Consider the following 17,296-nt stretch of genomic DNA (forward strand, 5'->3'; position numbering starts at 1 on the left):
GCTAGCGCCCGCCCGGCGCCGGGCCATGGCGCTGCTGCGGGACGTGTCGCTGCAGGATCCGCGGGACCGCTTCGAGCTGCTGCAACGCGTAGGGGCCGGGACCTATGGCGACGTCTACAAGGTGCCCCGGCTGGCAGGACGCGGGAGCCCAGGGTGGAGGGTGCCCGCTCGCCCCCGCCGCGCAGCCAGCCCCCAGCCCCGCCCCCGCTTCATCACGCTGCATCCCCTCTGCCCCGGCCCCGCAGGCTCGCGACACGGTCACATCCGAGCTGGCTGCTGTGAAGATCGTCAAGCTCGACCCAGGTGAGGGCCCGGGAGGGGCCTACACGCCAGAGGGAGGCAGGGCGCGGAAGGGCTCGCTGCTGGGGGCGGAGAGTTGACGTTTCCAGACCCCCTGAGAGGCGAGTCCCGGAGGTACCGTGGCCTGGCACCTGTGCGGGGAGAGGGAGGCACGCTCTCATTTTGCAGATGGGGCATTGAGTTCTGGCTACCCCTCTTTGGTCCCCTCGTGATGTCTTGTGCTCCCCAGGGGACGACATCAGCTCTCTCCAGCAGGAAATCACCATCCTCCGTGAGTGCCGCCACCCCAATGTGGTGGCTTACATTGGCAGCTACCTCAGGTGAGGTTGCTTTATCCTCTTACCCCAGCAACCCCTATGTGGCCTGCTGTGTCCCCATCCCAGCTCTGTGTTGTCCTCCCACCCCAGGAATGACCGCTTGTGGATCTGCATGGAGTTCTGTGGAGGGGGGTCCCTGCAGGAAATTTACCATGGTGAGAACCACACCTCTTCCCCCACCCTCACAGTGGGGTCAGGAGGGAAGAGTCTGGTCTGCACTCGGGCTCCTCTTCACTCCTGACTGCCTGTGTGACCTTGAGAGAAATGCTGTCCTTCTCTGGGCTTAGAATCCCAGAGTAGCCTGAGAGGAAATATGGCTCACATCCCTTTCATCTAGCAATGCCCACTGCTCCTCTCACAGGGTGGCTGAGGAGGGTCACCAGATCCCCCAGACTCCCAGCATGCCTCACCTTTCCATTTCAGCCACCGGGCCCCTGGAGGAACGACAGATTGCTTATGTCTGCAGAGAGGCACTGAAGGTATTTGGCCCCATCAGATGCTCTCGTGGGGTCCCTGGAGCCAGGGCCCAGAGCCAGCGGGGAGTCCCTCAGGCAGAACTGGCCTGGACCGTGGGTCCTCGGGGAAGGGGCCCCAGCCCTGTTGCAGGAAGCAGCCCGTTTCCCTCTTGGCTCAGCCACTTCCTGTTTGGGGAGAGAGGAGCAGCTTGCGTGGGGGGCACTAGTGCTGAGGAGGAGCTGAGGAGGGGGCTAATGCTAGGCAGCTGCTCTCAGGAACTCCTCTCTTCCCCCAGGGTCTCCACCACTTGCATTCTCAAGGGAAGATCCACAGAGACATCAAGGTAGGGGTCGCCCGAGGGCATGGCAGGGGAAGCAGCGGCCCTGGGGCACCCCATAGGACTCTCTCTCCTTATTCCCACAGGGAGCCAACCTTCTCCTCACTCTCCAGGGTGATGTCAAGCTGGGTCAGTACCGGGGGATGCAGTCAGGGTGAGGGCTCTGGAAGTGTCAGAGAAAACATTGCTTTAAGCATGGGGTCACCTTGGACAAGTGACTTTACCACTTGAGCCTCAGCTTACCCACTTAGAAGCCCTAGTGGTACTTCCTGCTGGAAGTTGGATGAGGTTGGGTCTAGGTAGAGCTGGATGTGGGGCCAGGCACTTAGGGACAGAAGCTGGTTGACCCTTGAAGGAGAAGCACCTGACCTGGGCCCTTAGGCCTGGGGCAGGTGTGGCTGGACCTGGGCTGCCCACCCTTCTCTGCCCTGCCAGTGCATCCTGAGCCTGCGCCCTGGGGGTGGGGTGGTGAGGGGGACCAGAGGACTAGTGAGAGCAGCTTACTTTCCCTGCAGCTGACTTTGGCGTATCAGGCGAGCTGACAGCATCTGTGGCCAAGAGGAGGTCTTTCATTGGGACTCCATACTGGTGAGGCTGTGTCTTGGGTGGTGGGACAGTGGCCATAGGTGGGACACTTGGGCATTTCATCTGTGACCCTGCCTCTAGGATGGCTCCGGAGGTGGCCGCTGTGGAGCGCAAGGGTGGCTACAACGAGCTGTGTGATGTCTGGGCCCTGGGTATCACTGCCATTGAGCTGGCTGAGCTGCAGCCCCCTCTCTTCCACCTGCACCCCATGAGGTCAGTCTGAGACATGCCCTTGCCTGACCCTTGTCCTGCTGACCCTTGACCCCTGACCTAGCAACTACTGTTGATTCTTGACTCCTGACTTGGTACCTCTTCAGGGCCTTGATACTCATGTCAAAGAGCAACTTCCAACCACCCAAGCTGCGAGAAAAGACACGCTGGTGAGAGCTCACACCCCTTTTTCAACCAGGACCCCAGGGGAGGAGGAGCCACCTGCCAGCTCCTGGGCACAGCATGGCAGCCTGTTCTCCAGTCGTCTACAGACCCTCCCGACCAGGGGCCTGGAGCCGCTTCTGGGCGGGACGCCATGTGGATAGGAAAGAAGGGCAGGTGGCTGGCGGTGGAGGCGCTAGTGTGTCGAAACAGCGTCGCTCAGGCTGGCTTCTTCCTGGGCGGGCCCCAGAGCAGTGGTGGGGGCCCCCAGCAGCTTCCCTTCACAAGGCCTTACCTGGGTCTGGTGGGACCTCTTGTGCCCACTAGGACCCCGAACTTCCACCACTTCCTCAAGCTGGCCCTGACCAAGAATCCTAAGAAGAGGCCCACAGCTGAGAAGCTTCTGCAGGTGGGAGGCAGGGCAGGCCTGGGGCTTGGCGCTCAAAAGCAGAACTTGGAAGATGGAGCCCAGCTGATTGCCCCCTTGCTCTTTCAGCACCCATTTACGACACAGCACCTCCCTCGGGTCCTCCTTACCCAGCTTCTGGACAAGGCCAGTGACCCCCAGCTGGGAACCCTCTCCCCTGAAGACTGTGAGCTGGAGGTAAGCACAGGGCTGGAGGTGGGAAGGAGCTTGGAGGGGACCCAGGTCAAGGCCCCTTTCATCCCCTTGTACCCTCTCGGTAGGAGACTTTCCTGAGCTGGACCTTGCTTCCCTCCCACTCCCCTTGACAGGTTCCCATCTTTGGGAACCACGGGCTGACCATGATCATGACTAAGCGGACCGTGGCCGTGACTAAGCGCTCTTGCTTTTTTGTGATCTTTCGCAAGTTACTTGATCTCTCCATGCCAGTTTTGGCATCTGTGAAGTGAGGGTGCCTCAAGGAGTTGTGAAAAGCAGAACATCACAGTGCACGTAAAGCACCTAGAAGGATTCCTGGCTGCAGTGGACACTAGGTTGGAGCACCTTGGGTTTATTCTATCCTAGGCGTATGACATGTTTCCAGACACCATACACTCGCGGGGGCAGCACGGCCCAGCCGAGAGGACACCCTCCGAGATCCAGTGTGAGTCTGGTGGCGGGGCCATGTGCACGTGTGTCGGGAACATGGAGGTCAGTCTGGAGGCTCTGGGTCCCTAACCTGTGTGCTTTGCCGCCCCCCCCCCAGTTCACCAGGTGAAATTTGGTGCCCCTCGCAGGAAGGAAACGGACCCCCTCAATGAGCCGGTGAGGGCTGGGCTGCACAGGGTAGAAGGGTTGGGGCAGGGGCTGGGGTGCAGGTCAAGCCCTTCAAGTCAAGGTGTTTTAAAGCAGGCATTTCCTGTAGCACTCAGGGACTTGGGGACTGGGGGCTCCTTTCAAGGACAGCCAGTTGGAAAGTGGCAGGGTGACCACACCTTTCAAAATGTTGCCTGTCATCAGCCCAGGTCCCCACCTACATCCTGCCCTGCTTCTGTCATCGGTTGTCTCATTCACCATTTCTCACAAGTTTCTTGCCTAGTACCACCCCACTGTCCATCCGTTTGTCTATCCTCTCCTCCCCCGCCATATCAACTGCCTTCTCACTTTGTGTCTCCCCGCCGCTCTCCTGGGTTCCCTGCCTCGGTTTTCCCCAGTGGGAGGAAGAGTGGACACTTCTGGGAAAGGAGGAGCTGAGCAGGTAAGTGAGGAGGAGGGGAGCTGCAGGCTGGGGGCGGGGGCAGAAAGGCTGACCTCTGACCCCGCTCCCTCCTGCCCAGGAGCCTGCTGCAGTCAGTCCAGGAGGCGCTGGAGGAAAGGTGAGGGACGGCACCTGGGACAGGGCAGGGACAGCCAGGCCTGGATGCCAGTCCCGTCTCATACTCAGAGCCCTCTGCTTTGTCCCTCCAGGAGCCTGACCATCAGGCCGGCCTCGGGACTGCAGGTGCACAGTAGAGGGAGCGGGAGAAGGTGCCCAGGTGTGGCTAACGAATCAAAGCCATGGGGTCACCTGCCGACAGCCACCTGGACTCTCCATGTTCTTGCCAGGAGGCGGAGTCCCCAGATGATGCCATGGGAACCATCAAGCGGGCCCCGTTCTTGGGGCCACCCCCCACTGAGCCAACAGTTGAGGACCCTCATTCCAGCCCCCCAGGTAAGTCCCAGGCCCAGGAGGCCAGAGCAGGCCCGGGTACAGGCAGGACAGGCTGAGTTCACAGCAGCCTGTGCCCGCAGGAATTCTGCCCCCTCCCCCACCAGGGCCCCACAGCCCCCCGCTGCTGCCTACAGCCTGGGCCACCATGAAGCAGCGGGACGATCCTGAGGTGAGGGGGCCACAGACAGGGGTGGGCAATGGACGATGCACATCACCCCAGCCCTAACTCCTCCTCTTCCTCCCAGAGGTCTGCCTGCCACGGACTGCCCCCCACCCCCAAAGTGCATGTAAGTGTTGTCCCACAGCCCAGGCCCTGTACCCTGCTGCCACGGCCCTGGCTCCCTTGGCAGCCTCTCTCCTCCGCAGATGGGCGCCTGCTTCTCCAAGGTCTTCAATGGCTGCCCCCTGCGGATCCACACTGCTGTCACCTGGGTCCACCCTGTCACTCGAGGTAGGCCGGGGTGAAGGAGTGGGAGCTGGCTGTCCCTGGGCTTGGGCTGCAGTCATGACTGACCTCTGACCCCACGGCCACACGGGCAGACCAGTTCCTGGTGGTGGGGGCCGAGGAGGGCATCTACACTCTCAACCTGCACGAGCTGCACGAGGACACACTGGAGAAGGTGAGGCTGGCTGCCGGTGGGGGGGAGGTGGAGGTCACAGGCCCAGGTGCTGACCGTGTCCCCCTCCCTCCGCGTGACTCTCCCCCAGCTCATTTCCCACCGCTGCTCCTGGCTCTACTGTGTGAACAACGTGCTGCTGTCACTCTCAGGTAGGAGGCGGCACGGGCAGGTTGGCACCACAGTGCCTTCTCTGGGCGCCCTCTGAGCCCACCTGTCCCTCTCTGGCCCTGGCAGGGAAGTCCACACATATCTGGGCACACGACCTCCCTGGCCTGTTTGAGCAGCGGAGACTACAGCAGCAGGCCCCCCTCACCATCCCCACCAATCGCCTCACCCAGCGCATCATCCCCAGGTCAGGGTGCCGCGTGTGCAGGGTGGCAGCCCAGGGGCAGAGCGGGGCTGGGGTGCGGCCTCACCAGCCCTGGCACTGGTGGGGCCTTGGATGTGTCACTCATCCCTTGCTCTCACTGAGCCTGGTCGGTACAATCGATGGTCTCCCTACCAGCTCCCAGGATTGTTGGAGATGAGAAGGGGACCCATGGCTGGGCATGGTGGTACAAGCCTGTAATCCCCAGCATTCTGGGAAGCTGAGGCAGGAAGATCTCAAGTTCAGTCCCAGCCTGGAAAACTTAGTAACTTAGCAAGATCCCACCTCAAAATAAAATTACACAGGGCTGGGGATATAGCTTAGTGCAGAGACCCTGTGTTCAACACCTGGTACTGTGAAAAGCAAAAGCAACAAGGAGGACCATGGGTGTCAAAGTGCTTTTGTAGGTTGTGGGAGCCAGGGCCATCAGGATGTGGGACTTGGTCTGACAGCCACAAAAATGGGCACGGAGCACATGAGCTCTGTAGGGTCTATGTTGGGCTTCAGCATATCATGAGTCAAACAAGTTCTTATTTTCAAGAATGGGGGATCTGGGCATACCCGGTACCTCGCAGAACTGGAGACTGAGACCGTCTTAGCTTGCAGAGGATTGAAGTGCTGATGTTTCCCAGCAGTCAGCCAGGGAACTGCTCCTGGCAGAAAGGACAGCAGGTGCTTGTGCAGCAAGGGGCCAGGGGATTAGGGAGCTCCAAGGCATCTGGCCTGCAGGATGGGGAGAACCCTTCCCCGCCAGGCCCAGGGTATGGCCCTTGTCCCACTGGCAGCAGCAGTGCTATAGCATTTTAAAGGCCCCGTGTGTGCTGATCACAGTTCTTCCCACCGTGGGTGACTCGACCCACTGACTTAGGCGCAAAAGCGAGATGCGCAATTCATGCAACTGCAAGTTCAGGGGTGAGGTTCGCTTCAGGCTCAGCTGGATCCGCGCTTCAGTGGTACCAAGAGGATCCTTGTGCAGCTCTTGACTACTCACCTTTGAGCCAGTCACTAGGATCAGGGAGTGAGGGGCTCCTTGGCCCGGCCGGTGACCTGGGTCCTATTCAGGAGATCAGGAAAGGGGTGGAAGAACCCATGAGCTTCACCCAAAGGAACGTCCTGATCCTCTTAGCAATGAGTCTGGGCTGCTGACAAGCAGAGGCTGGTAGGCTCTGGTGCCCAGTGGGAAGGTGAATCAGAGGAGGGGAGGGGACAGGAAAGGAGGCCAGCTTAGTGGCCCAGTGTGGTTGGGCTGAGGGCCCCTAAGAAGCGGCCAGCCAGGAGGGGGATTAGCAGGGTCTGGGGATGGTTGGCATGGGGGCGCGGCCAGGGGAGTCACTGCTGAGGCCCAGTGCACGTGGACATGCTCCAGGGTTGCTTTGGCTGCGGGGTGGCAGACACTGACAGGATGAGGCTCCTGGCGAGCATCAGCTGGGAGGTGACGGGAATGGGCTGGGGTTACCGTGAAGGATATGAAAACTGGTCCGGTTCTGGTTCTGTTTTGCAAGTTGAGACAGCAGGATTTCCTGATGATAGGTAGTGGATGGAAGAGAAAGGAGAGTCAAGGTTGACTCCAAGGCTGCTGGCCTGGGCCACAGGCAGGATGGAGCTGTCATCAGCTGGGGTGGAGTGGCTTTCAGAGGGAGCTGAATTCAATTTGTCCACGCGGAGATTCTGACTCAGCCAGTGTTGGTGCTGCAGGCCTGTAATCCCAGCACTCTGCGAGGCTGAGGCAGGAAGATCACAAGTTCCAGCCAGCGTGGCAGCTTAACAACTTAGCAAAATAAGCAATTAAAAAATGGGGAGTGGTATAGAAATGTAGCTTAGTGTGAAGGCTCTGGTTTCAATCCCCAGTATTGGAAGGGAAAAAAAGGTTATTTGGTGTACAAGTAGTACCTCTCTGTGTCCATGTCTGGATAGGACTAGAGCTTGGTGATGGGGGCCAGGCCATGGCTCTGTCATTGCTGTGACCAGGTAGGTCATGGTAGAAGCTGGCTAGGAGGCAGGGAGACAAGGCAGGCCAGGCCAGTGCAGCACCATCTGGGGAAGGACAGGAGGGCCCAGGCCTTTCCTGCACCTGCTGCCCTATGGCCTTGGGGCTTCCTGAGCTCATTCCCCAGTGAGCCTCTGAATTGGCCCAGGGCCCACCAGAGCCTCTGCAAGTGTGTCTGGGAAATCAGTCAGTGTCCATTTCGAATGTACAGAAGGGCGAACCGGAATTGTTAAGGGGGAAACCAAACACAAAATGATGATAATGCCATGTCCCACACAAAGAGCAGCTGGGGGAGAGTGGGAGGAAAAAGGCAGGACAGAGGGCAGCTTCCTCCCTGGGGCCTCGTCCTGGCGGAGGGAGAGGCAGGGCTAGGCCATGGGGAGGGGCTGGCAGGGCCAGCATGTAGCCCTGTTACCCGAGTTCCCAGAGGAAGAAACAGGCTCAGAGGGTCCCCTGGAGCTTGGGGACTCCCTGTAACCCAAGCAAACACCTCTGACAGCCATCCTTCACCCTTTCTCCCTGGGCAAGAAGCCAATTTCTCCATTGTCCTACAGATTGGTAGTCCTGGCCAAAGCAACAAGGAGCAGGCCTTGTGCTGTTTCTTTGTTTCTCTCTCTCTTTTTTTTTTTTTTTGGTCTTTTTGAGACAGGGTTTCCCTATGCAATTCAGGCTGGCCTTGAACTCACTTTGTAGCCCAAGCTGGTCACGCAAACTCGCAACGATCCTCCTGTCTCAGCCTCCCAAGTGCTGGGATTACAGATGTCTTCTTTATTCTTTCTTTTTTTTTTTTTTTTCTTTTTTTTCTTTTTAATCCTGGGAATCAAACTCTGAGGAGCTCTGGCACTGAGCTACATCCCTAGCTCTTTTTCTTACTTTGAGACAGGGTCTCTTGTCCTGGTCACTTTTCTTTTTGCTGAGACACCTGATCCCCCCCCCAAAAAAAAACCTGATGCCCACAACTAAAGGGAGGAAAGGTTTATTTTGGCTCCTGTTTTAGAAGTTTCAGTCCTTGCGTGGTTGGAGGCACTGTGGAAAGGACTGGGTGCGGGGGAGCTGCTCCCCTCAGGGCAGTCAGGAAGCTGGAGCAGGCAGCAGCTGGGGAGGGAGTTTCAGCCCAGGCCACACCCCCAGTGGTCCACATCTTCTGACCAGACCCCACCTCCTGACACCAAGCCATCAATGGTACCACGGTGGGTTGGATTAGTACAGCATAATCCAGTCATCTTCCACAAGCCCCCAACCCTGAGAGCACAAGGCTTTGTGGGTACATGGAGATCTAAACCATAACAGTCTTAAGGCTGGGTGTAGTGGCACACACCTGTAATCCCAGCACTCGGGAGGCTGAGGCAGGAGAATTGTTGCGAGTTCAAGGCCAGCCTTGGCTACAGAGTGAGTTTAAGGCCAGCCTGAACTGCATAGCGAGACCCTGTCTCAAAAAGACAACAAACAAACAAGAAAAAAAACAGTCTTGCTAATTTGCCCAGGGTCTGCTCAAACTTGCCATCCTCCTGTCTCAGCCTTGCAGAGTGCTGGGGTTATAGGCATGCACCACCACACTCGGTAAGCCTCTGCTTCTTACCTGTGAAGTGGGAAGATGACAGTGGCACCTCATAGGACTCTGGAATCCCCGCCCATGGACGGCTCCCCAACACATGTCCCGGTTGTCACCCCTACAGGCGCTTCGCACTGTCCACCAAGATCCCAGACACCAAAGGCTGCCTGCAGTGTCGTGTGGGTAAGAGTGGGCCAGGGGCCTGGGATGGCAGGGCTCGGGCCGAGCCTGTGCCCATGGCTGCTTCTCCACAGTGCGGAACCCCTACACGGGCAGCACCTTCCTACTGGCTGCACTGCCCGCCAGCCTGCTCCTGCTGCAGTGGTATGAGCCACTGCAGAAGTTCCTGCTGCTAAAGGTGTGGGCCCGCTGAGAGGTGCCTGGGGACCATGGGGCTGGGGGCTTGAGGGCAGAATGGAGACCCCAACATCCCTGCTGTACCCTAGAACTTCTCCAGCCCTCTACCCAGCCCAGCTGGGATGCTGGAGCCACTGGTGCTGGATGGGAAGGAGCTGCCCCAGGTGTGTGTAGGTGCCGAAGGGCCTGAGGGGCCCGGCTGCCGAGTCCTGTTCCATGTCCTGCCCCTGGAGGCTGGCCTGACTCCGGACCTCCTCATCCCACCTGGTGAGCGAGTGGCAACTCTGGGCTTCGGGCAAGGGGTGTGTGAGAGAGACAGAAGGGGGTGCTGCAATCTCAAACCAGGTTCCCCACAGCCTGTGGCTCCACAGTGGCCTTGGGGGCCTGAAGGCCTCCCGGCAGGGTGTGGAACTCCCAGCCCCTCTTCAGTGTGCTTCTGCGGGGCTCCCATGACAGATTCCTTATGCAAAGCCAGGCTTTGTGGTTCCTCCCTGTTGTCTTAGTATCGTTCTTTTTTTTTTTTTTTTTTTTTTTTTTTTTTTTTTTTTGGTTTGGTAAAACTTTTTTTTTTTTTTTTTTTTTTTTTTCCCAGTACTGGGAATCGAACTCACGACCTCGCACTTGCCAGGCAGGTGCTGTGCCACTGAGCTAAATCCCCAGCCCCTATTGTTCTTTTTTTGTTTGTTTGTTTGTTTTGATACTGGGAATCAAACTCATGACCTTGCGCTTGCCGGGCAGGTGCTATGCTGCTCAGTATATCCCTGGCTCTCCCTGTTGTCTTAACCAGTGGGGCCCAGGGACTTGGCTGAGGCAGGAAGATCACAGGAGCCCAGGAACTGAGGGCCAGCCCGGGGAACATGAGACCCTGTCACAAACAAAAGAGATTTCGTTAGACCCCAGGGTTTAGGAGCTAAGAAAAAGGGGTTATGCTCACGGCTGCTTCAGGGGAGGAGGAACAGGCAACTCAGGCAGGAAACAGAGGCCCCTGCCTGGAGCAAGGAGGCCAGGGCAGGTGTGGGGCCGCTGGGAGATGCTGGGAGAGGAGAGGGAACGCTCCCTCCTTGGTACCTGGCCCTGCCAGCAGCTTCACTCACAGCGTCTCACTTCCAGTTCTCATGGTGGCCCTGCAAGGAAGGCATCAGTACACTTGGGCTACCAATGAGGAAACTGAGGCTCAGAGGTGAAGTGACTTGTTCCGGGTCCTGGGTGACTGAGTGCCACATCCTGGTTTTCCTGACTGTTGAGCCTCCCCACTACTCCCTGGGACCTCGGGCAGTCCCTTATCTTCCCTAAGTGAGATTAGCCACAAGCTGAAATATACTCTTAAGTGGGGCTTCCTATAGCGTGTCCCTGTGCGTTTTGGGGTCAGAGTGAGTTGAGGGCTAAGCCAGGCCTTGTCTCCCTTCTCTGCCCACAGAGGGGATCCCAGGCTCAGCCCAGCAGGTGATTCAGGTGGACAGGGACACAGTTTTGGTCAGCTTTGAACGTGAGTGCTCCAGGAGTGAGGGCTGGGGTGACCGTGGGGAGAGGGAAGCTGCTCCACCGCACCCACCAGCCCTCTCCCCGGGCAGGCTGCGTGAGGGTCGTCAACCTGCAGGGCGAGCCCACAGCCACACTGGCCCCTGAACTGACCTTTGACTTCCCCATCGAGACTGTGGGTGAGTGAGCCGGAGGTGGGGCGGGAACATCCCCAGCGTGTGGTAGGGTGAGAACCTCTGTGGCCCAGACTTGAGCCCTCGCTTGGGGCTGTTGGCCAATGTGCTCGGAGCAGCCACGGGCTGACAGTACCCGCCCTTGCAGTGTGCCTGCAGGACAGTGTGCTGGCCTTCTGGAGCCATGGCATGCAGGGCCGCAGCCTGGACACCAACGAGGTGAGTGGGGCTTAGGGGTGTGCTGTTGTCCTTGCCTCTTGGGAGGGGACCTGCTGGGGTAGCCTCAGGGCTCCTTGTCTTCCCAGGTGACCCAGGAGATCACTGATGAGACAAGGATCTTCCGAGTGCTGGGGGCCCACAGGTAGGCGGGGCACCCCAGCCTGCCCTGCAGCCACCCCTGGCCCAGAGGAGGAGGGGTGGACATGCCTTGCTCCTGCCTCTCACCTGCCGTCTCCCCTACAGAGACATCATCTTGGAGAGCATTCCCACCGACAACCCGGGAGCACACAGCAACCTGTACATCCTCACCGGCCACCAGAGCAGCTACTGAGCAGCCCCAGCTCAGCCCAGGCCTTAGCTGCCCCAGTGGGGATAGTGGTCCCTCTCTGCTAAGCCGGAGACAGAAATAATCCTGAGAAGTGTTATGGGGCTGGGCCGGGGAGAGAGGGAGCCCAGCCTCAGCAATAACTGGACCAGAGGAAGCTGCCGCCACCACCCCTCCCTGCAGGTCACCCCATCCCTGGTGTGGGGACCCAGGCTGATGAGGGCGCCTGCCGATTCATTCCATGTCGTCCCACATTTCCTTTGCACTATTGCTGCCAAGAGCCTGCCCCTGGCTCTGTCTGGGGAACATGTATTTAAAAGAGAGAACTATATTAGTATTAAAGCTGGCTGGTTTTACTCACAGTTCCTCCAGGTCCAGGGGAGGGGAGCCTCTTCCTTCCCTTGCCTGCAGCACACCTTTCTGTGGGCAGCTGTTGGTCTTGGGCATGCGCAGTGCATGGACAGGGCTACCAGTGTTTGGGGGAAGCCAGGCACAGGAGATGGGGCCAGTGGCCTCGGAAGTCTGAGCTCTGTGTCTCCCTGCCCAGAGCTGACCATCAGCTTTGCAGTCTACGGCTCTGTTGTAGACTGGCACCCAAAGGACTAATGCAGGGAGGACCCTGAGCTTAAGGGCTCCCATCCCTGCCCCATGGAGGGTCTCACCTGTGGCTTGAGGGAGAGCCACCCTGTTCTACCCAGCCCCTGGGAGAGATAGCCAGCTGTGACCCAGGGCCATCTCCCTGACCCGCCACTACGGCATCCCATGTCAGGCTTGGAGCAGTACAGTGTGATCCTCTGGATAGACTTGAGGAAGATGAGCTAGTGTCGTTTTAATGGGTCCCATATCCGGGTATGGTGGTGCATGCCAGCATTCTAGGAGGCTGAGACAGGAGACTAAAACCTTTGAGCCCAGCCTGGGCAATTTAGAGGGCCTGTTGCAAAAAAAGGGGTGGGGATATCACTCAGTGCAAGGGCCCTGGGTTCAATCTCCATTATTGGGGAAAATTTAACAAAACTACAGGTCCTCTCTGTGGTGCCCTTGAGTGCCAGGCCCTAAAGTCACCAGCAAGACCCAGACTGCCCCTTGGGGCAGGGGCACCTTAAAGGCACCTTTATCCTGAGTCTGAGTTTCATTTTATCCTCCTGGGTTCCCCTCTCAGAGGGCTCAGGACCGCCAGTCATGGATCGCCCCCCTGGGCCATGCTTTGTGCAGGGGAGGCTGGCCAGGAACAGGAGGGGAGGATCCAGCGGGGGAGGGGAGGCTTGGCCTGGAAGGGCAACACAGCTGGGGGCCAAAGTCCAGGACCCAGGGCTCCCACAGGGCCTGTCACCCTCCTGACATCCAAAGAAGCACTGAAACCTCTGTGCCTGGGGGGCCAGCAGGAAACACTTGTCCCCTCAAGTCATGGGGGAGGGTAGGTGGCAGCCCATGTGAATAGATCCATGGCACTTGTGGATGTCACCTTGTCCCATTTGAGCCTACACCAGAGTCCTGACTGCTCTGTTTCCAGTGGCCCCAGGGTTTCTTGGCTGAAATGGGGAAGGGATGTAGCCTGTGTCTCCAGTGAGATCCAAAGGAGGCTGAGGGGCACATTCCAAGCCCTAGTGGGTCACACCACCCATAAGGGCAGGGGCATCTTATCGGCCATGTTGGACTGGGGGTGATAGGGTTACAAAGTGAGCTCCTGGCTTCAGGTTCTGCAGATTTCTTAGAGGAGGTGGGGGCAGGGAGATGGGCTCCCACATAACCGGCCCTGGCTGGCTGCCTTCGAAGCTTCCGGTGCCACGTGGTTCCCTCCCTCGGCTCTGCTGGTGCTGGGCTGCCACTTCTCCCTCCCGCCCAGAGGGTGGTGTTTTCATAGCATCCATCGATAAAATTCGGGAGACAGCAAGGACTGGCTAAAAGGGGTGGGAAACTTCTTACCGTTTGCATCCCAGCAGTGACTGTGGGACAGTGACTGGGTATCCCAGGATTGAGTTCAATTTGGACAGTGACAGGAGAGTCTGAAGAGGTCCCTGTTAAGAGGGGACCTCAACCTGGACTGGGTACGTTCTTGATTCTTGTCACAAAAAGGAGTATTAGGAGGGGCTGGGGATTTCGCTCAGCGGCAAAAGCGCCTGCCTGGCAAGCGCAAGGTCGTGAGTTCGGTTCCTGGTACCAGAGAAAAACCAAAACAAAAAAACAAAACAAACAAACAAAAAAAAAAGGAGTATTAGGGCACCTCTGAGTGGCATGGACAAGTTTATTAATGAGAGCTGAAGAAGTACACACAGAAGGGCAAAAAGTGCAGGCGCTGGGGGGCTTGTGGCCTGCTGTGGTTTTGGGGCACCTTTAAGGCAGATGTTTGAGGATTACTTTTAGGTCATTCATTATTTATTAGTGCTTGTTTCCTTAAGGTCAGGTTGCCCGTTAGTGGGCTAAAGCAAAAACTGACCCTATCTAGTAGGTTAAAATACAAACTTTATGTGTTCAAAGTTTAAAAATGAGCCGGGTGTGGTGGCTTACACCTGTAATCCCAGCACTCGGGAGGAGGATGTAGTACCCATTTAGTAGTACTGTTTGTTTTGGTTTTTTTCTGGTACTGGGAATCGAATTCACGACCTCATGCTTGCCAGGCAGGCGCTGTGTGGCTGAGCTAAATCCCCAGCCCCTTAATAGTATTGTTTATCTGAGACAGGGAAGTCTTTGATAGTTTTGGAATTTATGGATTTCTTTTTTTTTTTGGTACCAAGAATCAAACTTAGGACTTTATGCTTGCCAGGCAGGTGCTTGTGCCGTTGAGCTATGTCCCTGGCCCAAATTTATGGGTTTATAGTATCATTAAGACTCGTAGGAATTTAGAAGTGATGAACCGGAAGAAAGCCAGGCTTCAGAAATGAAAGCACAGCCCAGCATGTGAGTCCACACCTATAATCCCAGCACTTGGGAGGCTGAGGCAGGAGCATCACTGTGAGTTCAAGGGTACATAGTGAGTTTAAGGCTGTTCTGGTCTGAACTACATGGCAAAACCCTGTCTCATAAAAAAGAAAGAAACTAAAAAAGGCATGGGTAAGCTTGGATGACTTTGTGTCTTAGCTGCAGTTTTTTTTGGTTTTGGTTTTGGTTTTGGTTTTTTTGGTGCTGGATCTTGCGCTTGCCAGGGAGATGCTGTACCATTGAGCTATGTCCTTGGCACCTAGCTGCAGTTTTCTTAAAGCTACCATCTTGTCTTCTCTCTACCTATCTTTGTTTCTCCTATCCTACCTCAGTTCACTATGCTACTCAGAATGGCATGCAATTTTTTGGCATTTTAAAAAAAATTTATTGGTACATTTTAGATATCCGAATCACATTCATCATAGGAAATTTATACTTGTATGTGATATATCTTGCTACTTCTTTTTTTCCCATTCCCTTCCCTTCAACCCTTTGTTTTTTGGGGGGGGGGGTCTTTTTGAGACAGGGTCTCACCATGCAGTTCAGACTGGCCTTGAGCTCACTTTGTGGCCCAGGCTGGTCTCAAACTTGCAACAATCCTCCTGCCTCAGCCTCCCAAGTGCTGGGATTACAGGCATGTACCACCACACCCGGCCCCTTCAACCCCTCTTCCCCTCATTGACAAAAGCTTTGTTTCCATTTTTTCCTTCTATTTTTTTCTCCTTCCCTCCCTCCTCCCTTGTTCCCTTTCTCATTTGAACATTATCTTCCCATTTCCCAATATCTATCACACATTTTCATTCTTATTTACACTTTCAGTTTCTCACACCAGAGAAACAAAACAGTATTTACACAGGTGTGTCCGATTTATTTCACTTAAGAGTGTGGTCTCAAGGTGCATCCATTTAGCTAGAAATATTTTAGGCTTATCCTTTATGGCTGAGTGAGTACACTATTGTGTAAAAAAACCCACATCTTTATCCATTCGTCAGTTGATGGGCATTTGGGCTGTTTCCAAGATGTAGGTATTACAAACTGTACAGTATGGCATGCAATTTAAATACTAAGTACGGGGCTGGGGATTTAGCTCAGCGGCAAAGCGCCTGCCTAGCAAGCACAAGGTCATGAGTTCGATTCCTGGTACCAGAAGAAAAGACAAAAAAAAAAAAATACAAATTACGTATGTCTAGAATTTAATTTGATTTTTTTTTTTTTCCCCCTCCGGCACCGGGAACCGAACTCACGACCTTGCGCTTGCCAGGCAGGCACTTTTGCTGCTGAGCTAAACCCCCAGCCCCTGGAGTTTAATTTGATTAATTCTAATTTCTACTACCTGGAGTTAGCATAGGATCCACAGGCTAACGGGATCAACTGCAACTCCTTAGTTTCCAACTTCTTCCATTTCTGCCTCACTTGGCTACTAATTTGGAAGCTTCTGTGACCTCCTCAAATTCAGTAATTCACAAGAATGACACTCACATTTGAGATCACTATATCAATGGCTACCATTTTATGAGATACACAGGAGCAGGCCGGTGAGGAGATCCCTAGGGCAGCAAGGGCTAAGAGGATTCTAAGCCCAGGAGCTTCTGCCCCTGTGGCACCCAGTGCACCCCCAATGGCACCACACTGCGTTCCCGTCTTGGAACTTCCTAGTTCCGAGTTTCTATTGCGGTTTATGACACAGGGCTGAGCCCATCACTGACCTTGTGACTGCTCTCCGTGTCCAGCACCTCGCCCCTCCCAGACTGAAAGATAGGTGGTTTTTCTGTGACCAGTCCTACCCTGAAGCTATCTCCACTGGGAGCCCCCTCAGGGCTGGCAAGGAGTCATTTTGTTAGCATGCAGCTCACCCAGGCCTACTGTGCCCACTTCTTCTTCTTCTTCTTTTTTTTTTTTTGGTACTGGGAATCAAACACCTAGGCCTACTGTGAATAACGAGAGGCACTCCTGTCACTCAGGAAGTTCCAAGCGCCTTTTGAAGCTCTGCCAGGGTGGCGCATAAAGGCCAGATGAGTGTTTTCCTTCTACCTCATGTCCTTCCATAAAATTGGGGGCATTTGTGTCTGAAATTTGTATAGTTCTGGCCCCTGTGGCTTAGGAGACACTTCACTAAAACCAACTGTGGCCAGCTGTGGTCCTGCACACCTATAATTCCAGCACTCAGGAGGCTCAGGCAGGATTGCTGTGAGTTCAAGGCCAGCCTGGACTACAGAGTGAGACCCTATTTCCAAAACAAAAACAAAAATAAAAATAAAAGCAGTTGTGTTCTCTTGCACTGGTTAGCAAGGTTCTTGCTTCAGTGATAATGGAAATTAAAACAAAGGCACAAATTTGAAGAAAAAAAAAGATTACATAGTCTTTATTTTTTTGGAACTGGGACTCAAACTCAGAACCTTGCACTTGCCATGCTGGCGCTTTCCCGCTGAGCTGTATCCCCAGCCCTTACACAAAATTAATTGGAAAGTAAGAGAAAATACTAAAAGGGCAGGCATGGTGGCATATCCCGGTAATCCCAGAGGCTGAGGCAGGAGGCTTGAGGTGAGTTTGAGGCCAGCCTGAACAACATAGCAAGATCCTGTCTCAAAAAAAGGAAAGAAGTAAGAGAATTTAGCTTGGGGAGCCAACAAAGATCAAGCTGTCCCCCTGACAAAGGAAAGCGAAAACAAGAAGGGCTCTAGCTTCAGTAGCTGGAGAGGGAACCTTTTGGTGAAGATGTTCCTATGGCTCACAGGAGCACCAGGCCAGAGTTTCTGACATCTGCTGGGGAGACCAACGGTAGCCAATCATTATCTTAGTTCTGCTTTTCTTTGAGACAGG

General features: G+C 55.5%; 1 protein-coding gene across 2 annotated transcripts; it reads left to right on the plus strand.

Annotated features, from left to right (window-relative positions):
* Map4k2 (mitogen-activated protein kinase kinase kinase kinase 2) lies at positions 1–11,922 on the plus strand (the record flags this gene model as incomplete). 2 transcript variants are annotated; one of them, XM_005384555.2, is given in 32 exon segments in its annotated part: positions 1–121; positions 246–303; positions 530–620; positions 708–772; positions 1,041–1,096; positions 1,369–1,416; positions 1,497–1,539; positions 1,926–1,998; positions 2,077–2,208; positions 2,313–2,375; positions 2,695–2,776; positions 2,864–2,971; positions 3,356–3,434; positions 3,537–3,595; positions 3,985–4,028; positions 4,108–4,146; positions 4,238–4,271; positions 4,376–4,481; positions 4,562–4,650; positions 4,727–4,768; positions 4,848–4,932; positions 5,022–5,101; positions 5,190–5,250; positions 5,336–5,453; positions 9,132–9,190; positions 9,262–9,365; positions 9,454–9,631; positions 10,782–10,850; positions 10,936–11,022; positions 11,165–11,235; positions 11,322–11,377; positions 11,479–11,922. In XM_005384555.2, coding segments are annotated over 32 exon segments (2,463 nt in total). In that variant the 3' UTR covers positions 11,567–11,922.
* Positions 11,923–17,296: the final 5,374 nt, after the last annotated feature.

The sequence above is a fragment of the Chinchilla lanigera genome, unplaced genomic scaffold (genome assembly GCF_000276665.1).
Source record: "Chinchilla lanigera isolate Chin_1 unplaced genomic scaffold, ChiLan1.0 scaffold00021, whole genome shotgun sequence".
In the NCBI taxonomy this organism is placed as follows: Eukaryota; Metazoa; Chordata; class Mammalia; order Rodentia; family Chinchillidae; genus Chinchilla; species Chinchilla lanigera.